Consider the following 8931-nt stretch of genomic DNA (forward strand, 5'->3'; position numbering starts at 1 on the left):
GCTAAATTTATCGATTGAGAACTGCAAATGACGAATCAATATGTATCAAACACTTATAAATAAAATAAAAATGGCATGTCCCCGTATTTGGTGACGTGGACGATCATGTATCAAGTCTCGTCCTCTTCATGCCCAAGTCCAACATGGGGGGTGGCCGGTTGGCTGGTAGGTACACGGCATGGCAGAAAATATCACATGAAACGGCCAATTATTAATCATTTCGAAAGTTGAACCTGATTTCTGATCCTTTTAGCATGTTGTACATCTACCTGTAGTATGTATCTTCTTCGTATCTGTGTTCCATGAAAACCGTAACCGGACAAAGGAAATTGTTTCGCTAGTCATGCGAGTATGCCAACAAGATGATGTAAGAGAAATAGAAAGTAAAGAAGAGAAGTCCCAAAAGATGAACCAGCCATAAAAATGCTCCCGCTATGCAAGCCAAAAGTAAATCCGACGCCCGGCTCAAATCCAAATGCAATCCCAACCAAGATTGACATAAGAAAAATAGACAATAGGGAATTTGTTGTAAAGAGAAAAAATTTTAACAAATGAAAGAAAAAAAAAAGGTTGAATAAACCTCTTTTAAATGGTTTAAAGTTTATCAAATAAGATAGGTAGAGTCGATTCAGCCACGAAAGCCAGCAAAAGACACGTTCTCGGCCTCCCATTTCAGAAAGTCTCCGAGGTCGTGTCCTAGGTTGTATCCCATAGGCACGACGTAATCTTCGCCAGTAACGGCCCGGCTGACCACGAGATCCAGCATCGGGCTTTGCGGCATGCTGCCGACACTGCTGTCGATGCTGCCCATGCGTTGCTTGGTTTGGCCTTTTGGTTGCTCTTGTTGCTGCTCGTACTCCTCGGGTTCGTCCAACACCCAACGTCCGAGACTGAATTAGAATCGTGCGTTCCACACACCACCCGATGGTCGCTCAATAATCAAAGGGATTGGGATACGCTTGATCTGAATCATCTCTGGCTGAACCATCTCCTGGGGGCTTCCGGAGGAGGCGTCCTCTGCCGTTATTGGGCTGGGTGGGAGCGGAACGGTAAGGGCAATGTCCAATTGTCGCGGCAGGACGAGGGAAGGAGCCTGGCGGGTAGCTCTACGGCTGCGAGGCTTCGTATCCGCATGTTTGACCTCGGCACGGACCATATACTTGTCCTCCTCCTCTTTGGAAACAAGCATCTTGCCGCCATGTCCAAGGTTGAAATCCTCAAGCCAACCCATCAGGTCGTTTGCCTGCTTCTCATCCTCGCCGTCATCACTGTCGCCCATGAAGTCGTCAGGAGCACCAAGGATGGCCATCTGGAAAGCAGTCCAATCCAGTCTCTCATCAACAAAGGGCTGCACGGGACTCCGAAGGCGTACATCTGCCTTGGACAGGCGGATGGGACCGTGACGGTATGTAGGCATTGTGACGGTGAACGGCGTGGCAGAAAAGTAGATGTACTCGTCGGTGACTTTGGCCTGCTTCATCTCGGGGCCCCTGCGCACAGATTTCTTGCGCAGTTGCTTGAAGGGCTTGGGGTTCACAGCGACCGGGCTGGCAGACGCAGATTCAGGTATGGTTGGAAGAGGAGGCAGTTGGCGACGGGGGCTACTGGCCCAAAGGGGGCTCTTTGGTGGTGGTGTTGGAAACGAGACATCGTGGAAGGTCATCTCATTGTCCTCAGCCATGGCAGATGGCAACGACTTTGCTCGCGGAGGTTGTGTCTGCGGGCGCTGTGAACCGTTCGCCAGTGAGAAATCCTCGTGAATGACATCGAGGCCAAAGTCGAAGCTGTCGTATGCGTTTAGGAGTGGGGGTATTGAGGCTCGTACCCCAGCCGCGCCAATCCTCGTGGGGAGATCGTCGAGGTGGAAAGGCTCGATGGGGGTCTCACAGACATCTAGGTCGAAGATTTGGAGAGAGTCCACCGAAACTGTATCATCCGCTGGTTGATCATCCTCAACTCGCGGGTTCTTTTGCCGCCACTCCTTCACCTGTTCCGAAGTGACCATCTCGTCGGCCTCGATGCGGTGGAACAGACGCCCCATGTTCTCGCCTAGCGCCCATCTCGCGGTGGTTTTGGGTGTTTTCTTGGGTTGGCGCTGTTGCTTTTGTCGTGACTGGACCGACTTTTGCCGTCCGGTTTTGGCCGGCTTCCGATTTGCTTTAGTGACGGAGGCCCTTCGTGTGGGTGAATTCAGGGGCGACAAGTACTTGGTGTTCTTGGGGGATGGCCGCGAGGGCGACAATCCAGGCGGTGAAAGAACTGGGCTATCCTCCATTATGCTCTGGGGCAGCACTGGAATAAATGGCGAATGTACGGCCATGCTCGCGTCTTCGAGAGCAGTGTCCACGTCCTCAAAGGCCTTGTTGGTTTCTCTAATCAACTTTTCGATGCTGTCCGGCATGGTGATGATGGTTGGCAATGAGGGATGGAACTTCCGGGCATCGTCTTTAGCAGACAATACGTGTGGGTGTCTCCCGTCATTGTGTAACAGTTGAGGAGACAGCGACGGTGATCCATTGGGAACTATGGAACAAAGAGTCGGGCTCCCTTTGCTTGCTGGTGTCTTGGGAGACGACCGATAGTCGTTGCTGTACAAAGAGCTCGATGTGGAATGTGGGGTATCAGGCAGAGGAGGCAAGGGACTGGATATCAGGTGGACGTTTTCGCGGTGAATGACCAGAATCGGCGGCGGTGGCCTCTTTGTCCTCCCCCAGGTCCGGCTCTTGAACTTTTCACTTTGTTCCTCCTTGGGCGAAGGGCGGGACCTTGCCTCGTTGATTGTGCCGGAATCGTCCGAATCCAGGCTAGTCCGAGGCGCCTGGCGGACAAGCTTGCGGATGTTGAAGCCCGAGCGTGAAAGCATCGTGGGCAGCTCCAACTGTGATATAGGATGTATGTATGCAAGTATATATATCTATAAGGTATGCAACAACGGTCCGTTTGTAGAATAATAAAAAGAAAGAAGTAATGAGTGACTTGTGAACAAGAACTTGGCCTTGATAGACACAGTAAAGGAAAGGAGGAAAAAAAAAAGAAAAAAAAAACAGAGACAGAGATTAAGGAAATGAATGAGCCTCCTCGTGGTGTTACATGGCAATCATTCGAGGCAGTGGCACAAACAATATGGGGGCCGTAAGAACGGGACTGAGTATTGGTGCACAAGGGGAATATGAAGAACAAACAGGTAGGAATAAGAAAACGAATTGGTACGGTGGTCGAGAACCTGTCGATTGGCGATTCGGGTGGGAGAGTCGGCAAGATAGTCAAGGCAGTGCAAGCAGACAAGCAAGCAAAGCAGACAGAGAGACAAACAAGCAAGCGAGCGAGCAATCAAGCAAGCATAATAATAAAGCAGCAGCTAGCTGAGCAAACTCTCTGAGGGAGGCGTGGGCGGCATGGACTCTCGGCCGTTTGTTCGCTTGAACGGGGCGAACATTTCTTGTGTGGGTGGGACAGAGATATATTGCAATCCAAGAGACATGAAGATGGAAGACCATCATCCATCGAGGCTACTCGATATCCATGTCTTTCCAGGGATGCTTGTTAAACCCCAAGACCCGACGCCCCGATGTAGACCAGACCCCATCTTCTCAGATGTCCTAATGTGGCGCGGGGGGGTGGGTTGGATTCATGGTGTGGTGGGCACGATTACCCGAACCTGACCTACATCTTTTCATCCCTCTCTCCAACTTGACTTGTAAAAAAAAAAAAAAAAAAAAAAAAAGCCCACCGAAACCTCCGACCTGATCTGCTTGCTCCAGGGTGATTGATGGCAGCCCGGGTTAAACCTGGCCGTTTTTTTGGATTTGACATTTCCCCGTGTTTCTCTTGGCATGGCTGTGGCTTCTGTTTTTGACACTTTTTCCATCGTTTTCCACCGTGGTGAGACCATAAAGTTCGTTGCAGAATGATAGAAAGTGGGGGCAATGAGCAGAGCGACATAATGCATAGAGATGAGAGAAACAGAGAAAAAAAAAAAAAAAACCTCCAAAAACCATGTGACGTGCAGTGCAAAATCAAATCAGCCCAGCCTCGCCGGTTGCGTGCTTGATCGCCAGAAGTGGAATGTACGACTTATGCGGACAGGGGTGCGTGTGGTATTTTTATCATGACGGGACTCCACTTTGGTTGGAGACTACTATTTTGTCATACTGCGCGTAGCATCTGGGAGCTGTTGTCATGCCAAGGGTCAAAAAACTTACGCAACCATCAGCCTGGCGATCTGAGAAACCTAAGCTTGGGCTCACTGGGGTAAAGTCTGCCCCTGTACGTTGTTGTTGTAAATAGCCGATGCTGACTGGAGACGGCGTTTAATTTTCTTGTCTCATCTACATATTTTTCAACTTGATAGTTAGTCTGGTTTTATTTTAGGGTCTGGTATTCTGTGTCTATTCTGCTTACACATTTATTGCCTAGGTACATATGTGCCAAGTATCCCAGGATCTTGCTTCGCTTTCACCCAATGAAACGCAGCATCGTCAACGTGCTGGCCTACCTACCTAGGTTAGGTAAGGTAAGTTCCTGTGTCTACCTCAGGAACGCAAAGCGCTAGAAATACCCAAGGAAGGATTTATCCATGATCTAGAGTCGGCCCGTTCAGTCCCTCCCATCCCGCCGAACTGACGTGCATCCGCGGACGTTTGCTAGCTGCCTGCCTGACCCTACCTCGTCCATATCCGAGCTGTGATGAACTGGCCGTGCCGCACCAGATTGCTGACTGACCTTGCCAACCTCGGCTTTCATACGGATGTCGTGTTCCAATTCGCTGGACCAGCGATTATCATGTCCTTTTTTTTTCTTGTTCTTTTTTTCGCGCCGCATGTCTAGATCGATTTACGTGAATCGCATTTTCCTCCCTCTTCTTGGCTTTGATACCCATCCGCTGCATTCTGGCTGTCCCGGAGACAACCGCGGCTCGCGTCTCCCCGCAACATGACACACAGCGACGCTGGTGATTTGTTTCCTGCCTTCTCACTTCCTTTTTTTCGGCTTTGCCGCCCAGTTCCTCCAGATTCCTCTCTGCGCCACCCCCTCCGCGGGTTGAACCAAAGCACCAAGCAGGAGTCGGCACAAGGAGAAAATCGATTGGGATTGGGCAGAGTTTCACAAGAAGCTGCCTCGAACGGTGTGGACGGAGAAAGTCTTCCTCCCGTCAGTCATCGCCACTGGGCAGGCTGACATCCAGGGGAAGAGAGAGGAAAAAAAAAAAAAAAGACAGACCCCCCACCCTTGAACATAGCCTTCTTATACGGGTCAAATCCCCCACGGCTTGTTTCTGTCGTCCTTCGTCTCGTTCAAATTTCTGTCGTGTTTATTGTACACTCAACTCAAAACGTTCGGCCACGAGTGTGCGATAATCGAGGGGTGTTGCTGCTGTTTATTGACCTGTTTTCAGTGAGACAAAGATCATTTTGCACTTATTACCCATGCAAATTATATGGATATACAAGATGCAGTAGTTGTATTTTGTTCCGGTAGTCTCGTCCCTTCGTGTAAAGCAGATCGGATCGCCAGCAGGCAGGTCCCCATCCGTCGATCCAAATGCCTTGCAGCAACGCATAATCGGCCTTGTCATCAAGGTCCTTGATAAATTTCCTGGAATTACAATTCCTGGCCCCCAAGACCCACCGCCCGCAACCGTCTTTTCTCGGTGGGGCTAATTGGTGGGGGGGATGGAAAACGGCCCCCACAATGCCTGTACCGACCTTTTTTTTTTTTTCTTTTTCGCTTCGCCGGTTCAAGATCCAAGCATCGCGAATCGCATATGGGCCCCACGTGACAAAAGATATTAAAGCCTCTTTGTTCATCAAACGTACCTTATTCCCCCCTCAGTATCAAGTCAAAAAAAGATATATTTTCTAAAATTGGGCACTTAAAAAAAAACATATCACCAAAAATGCTCAGACGCGCCCCGACAGTCATCTCCATAACAGCAGAAGACGTAGCCGCATATGAGGACAGGCAAGAGCACCTGCGCCAGACACGGCGGCAGGGATCCCGCGCCGCGCCAGTCCTCAAGACGGCAACGGCAACAACAATAACCACCACAACCCCTCAGCAGCGCCAACAATATATCCAGCAGCAACAGCAGCACCACCAACAACAACAACAACAACATCCCTACACCTCAGATGACCACCCAAACCAATACGCCTCAGAAGACGAGGACATGGACGACATTGTCGACAATGACGACGAGGAAGAAGATGATGATGACGACTCTGCTCCGCCACCACCACCACCCCACGCCCGCCAGTCGCGACAGCCGAGGATGCTGTCGCAGGAGCAGCGGGGAGGTGCGCACCGGGGAGGAGGAGCAGGAGCAGGAGCAGCACTAGGGGCCGCTGCAGCGACGACGCCGACGCCATCGCATCAGGCCGGTGGCGGGAGGGGGAGTAGTGCACCGCAGCCGCCCGCCGCTCCCGGTGGGAGGGTGACGAGGAGTCGGGAGGAGAGGATCGGTGTAGGGGCCTCGCGGAGGCGATGAATGAGAATTGGGCTGTTGTGTTTTGGGACGGGTGGAATCTTTTAAAGAAAGCACGCCCACACGTTGGCGGAGGTTTTCGTTTTTTTGGATTTTATCCAACTGTGTGTGCAGTCTGTAAACACCGGCTCGAACGGAGGACGAGGGCTTGCGTGCCAAAAACTCTTCCATGGATACCGCAATCTGCAGGATGCACAATCGTGTCGCGTCGGTTGGAAACGGTTGGTTCAATTTACCCGATGGCGTCGAGATAGGATGACGATAATGATGATGATCCACGACCGTAAAGACGGCGATGTGCCGCGATCAACGGGACAGTAACTCCTTCGAGAAGACCAAATAGTAGGAGGGTATGGCTCAACAGTGAAATATTATTGTTTCTGTAACAGTATAATACATGATCAAGTACAAGACGACAAAGCCATCTCGTCCTGCTCTGCATACTTGTTCATACCAGACCGGCCAAGCGCTCCCCTCAGAGCAAAGGCTACATCAAGCAACCGGGCGTCATCCCAGTATTGCCCGATGACCTGGATCCCACCAAAGAGTCTGGTCCCATCAGCATGGTCTTCCACATCTACCGGCAGACTGATGGCAGGCAGCCCGGCTAGACTTGCCGGCACGGTAAACACGTCGTTCGTGGCCGAGTCCAGGCTCGTCTGGCTCAACGCCTCGTCCAGCGTGGGAGCCGGCGTCGGTGCGGTCGGCGACAGGATGAAATCAACCCTGGCGGGCCCGCGCTTGTCGACTAGGGGCACGTCTTCGTGCAAGTCCGCCAGGTCAACTTGCTCACCCTCTTCGCCGAACCCTTCCTCGGTGGGCTCCTTGTCGACAAGTGGGTTGTCGAGCAGAAACACTCGGTCAAAGTCACCCCTGACGAGCCGCCGCACCTTTTGCGCCTGTACAAAGTAGTTGTCCATAGCCTCGGAGCTCAGACTGTAGGCACCCAGCAGTACCCTGCGTTTGACCTCGTCGCCGAATCCGGCGCCACGAGCAGCCGAATACAAAACGCCCTCCTCTTCCGAATCTGGCCCAGGGTTTCCGTAGCGTACGCCGTCGTACTTTGCCAGGTTCGAGGACGCCTCGGCCGGGGCGAGCACGTAGTACGCCGACAGGGCCTGGCGCGTCGTGGGCAACGACACAGGCACCACGTTTGCCCCAAGGCTTTGCAGCAAGGCCGCTACTCCTTCCCATGCTTCCTTTATCAGCGGGTCAAGCTCCAAAATGTTGTACTCTAGCGGGATACCAAATGTCAACCCCTCCCAGCCGACCTTTGCACCCTGCCCCTTGTACCCCGTCCTGCCACTCGCGCACCGCAACCTCGCCGCAACAGACAAGCTGGTCGGGTCCTTGTCGTCATGCTGAGCCCACAACCCCTTCCCCACCACCAAGTCCCGTATCCTCGCTACAGACCGCGCCAAGACCCCCACGGTGTCGAGGCTGTTGGCGTACGGCACGACGCCGTAACGCGAGATCATGCCGTAGCTAGGCTTGAAACCGACGACGCCGTTGTAGGCGGCCGGCAGCCGCACACTGCCGCCCGTGTCCGTCCCCAGCGCGACCTCGACGTGGCCGGCCGCTACCGCCACGGCGCTGCCGCCGGAACTCCCGCCTGCCGAGCGACCGGCCGGGCTGGCGACGGGGCCGTGCGCCGAGTGCGTGCTGTGGGTGCCCATGCCGAACTCGTCGAGGTTCGTGGTGCCGACGACGCGCGCGCCGTGGCTGCGCAGCTGACGGACGACGGTCGCTTCATAGGGCGAGGTGTAGTCGCGGAGGATGTTGGAGGCGCATGTTGTCGGGTGTGCTTGCGTTGCGATGTTGTCTTTTACGGCGAGGGTGAAGGTACCATTGGGTGGTTCGGCCTCGGACGTTTGACCTGCACAGATGATCAGAAACGCCCGGTTATGAACGGTTACGGCGTTCGAGAGGAATAAATGGCAGGCAACTTACTAACCTTTGGATACAAAGTGGTTGAGATGCATCGTCCGCCGTGGGATGTGGGACGTGTATATCGCCGCTGCCCGGGTGCTTGGAGCTACATGGCTATGGCCAAGGCGCAGCCCGAGCCGCCTGCCATGAACACGCATATAGGATCCTTATACCGCCAGAAATTCGAATAGAGCAATTGGTCTTTGCTTGTTGCTGTGATTTTTTTTCAGCCCGTCGTGGTCAATTGATTTGCTGCGAGGTTGCGGTTGTGGATTTTTTTGCTTGTCGCCGGGAAACTTTTGTCTGGGAGAGATTTTGTTTGCGCCAAGTTTGGCCTCTTGCGGGACTTCCTTTCTGGGCAATCGCCAGTTCACTCTGACCCCATTTAATATCTCAACACTTGAGCCACCAAATCCATTTTCCACAGAGAATTGATATGTTGCAGGAAATCGTTGGGCCATAATATACAGGATTCAATCATAATCAATAGACACAATTCCCCCGCCCCCCCCCCCCCC

General features: G+C 52.8%; 3 protein-coding genes across 3 annotated transcripts; 1 reads left to right on the forward strand and 2 right to left on the reverse strand.

Moving 5' to 3' along the window:
• Nucleotides 1-628: 628 nt before the first annotated feature.
• On the reverse strand, nt 629-2863 carry PgNI_00319 (uncharacterized protein; the record flags this gene model as incomplete). Its single annotated transcript, XM_031120401.1, has 2 exons — nt 629-890; nt 915-2863. 2 exons carry the CDS (start codon nt 2861-2863, stop codon nt 629-631), a joined length of 2211 nt encoding a protein of 736 aa, XP_030987241.1.
• Nucleotides 2864-5896: 3033 nt separating this feature from the next.
• Nucleotides 5897-6487, forward strand: PgNI_00320 (uncharacterized protein; the record flags this gene model as incomplete). The annotated part of the gene is made up of 1 exon (XM_031120402.1): nt 5897-6487. The coding sequence occupies one exon, from the start codon at nt 5897-5899 to the stop codon at nt 6485-6487; it is 591 nt and encodes a 196-aa protein (XP_030985888.1).
• A 398-nt stretch (nt 6488-6885) lies between these two features.
• Nucleotides 6886-8698, reverse strand: PgNI_00321 (uncharacterized protein; the record flags this gene model as incomplete). The annotated part of the gene is made up of 2 exons (XM_031120403.1): nt 8439-8698; nt 6886-8360 (listed from the first exon to the last, which is right to left on the reverse strand). Exons 1-2 carry the CDS (start codon nt 8569-8571, stop codon nt 6886-6888), a joined length of 1608 nt encoding a protein of 535 aa, XP_030985800.1. The 5' UTR covers nt 8572-8698.
• Between the last annotated feature and the right edge of the window lie 233 nt (nt 8699-8931).

This window comes from Pyricularia grisea, assembly GCF_004355905.1.
Source record: "Pyricularia grisea strain NI907 chromosome Unknown Pyricularia_grisea_NI907_Scaffold_1, whole genome shotgun sequence".
In the NCBI taxonomy this organism is placed as follows: domain Eukaryota; kingdom Fungi; phylum Ascomycota; class Sordariomycetes; order Magnaporthales; family Pyriculariaceae; genus Pyricularia; species Pyricularia grisea.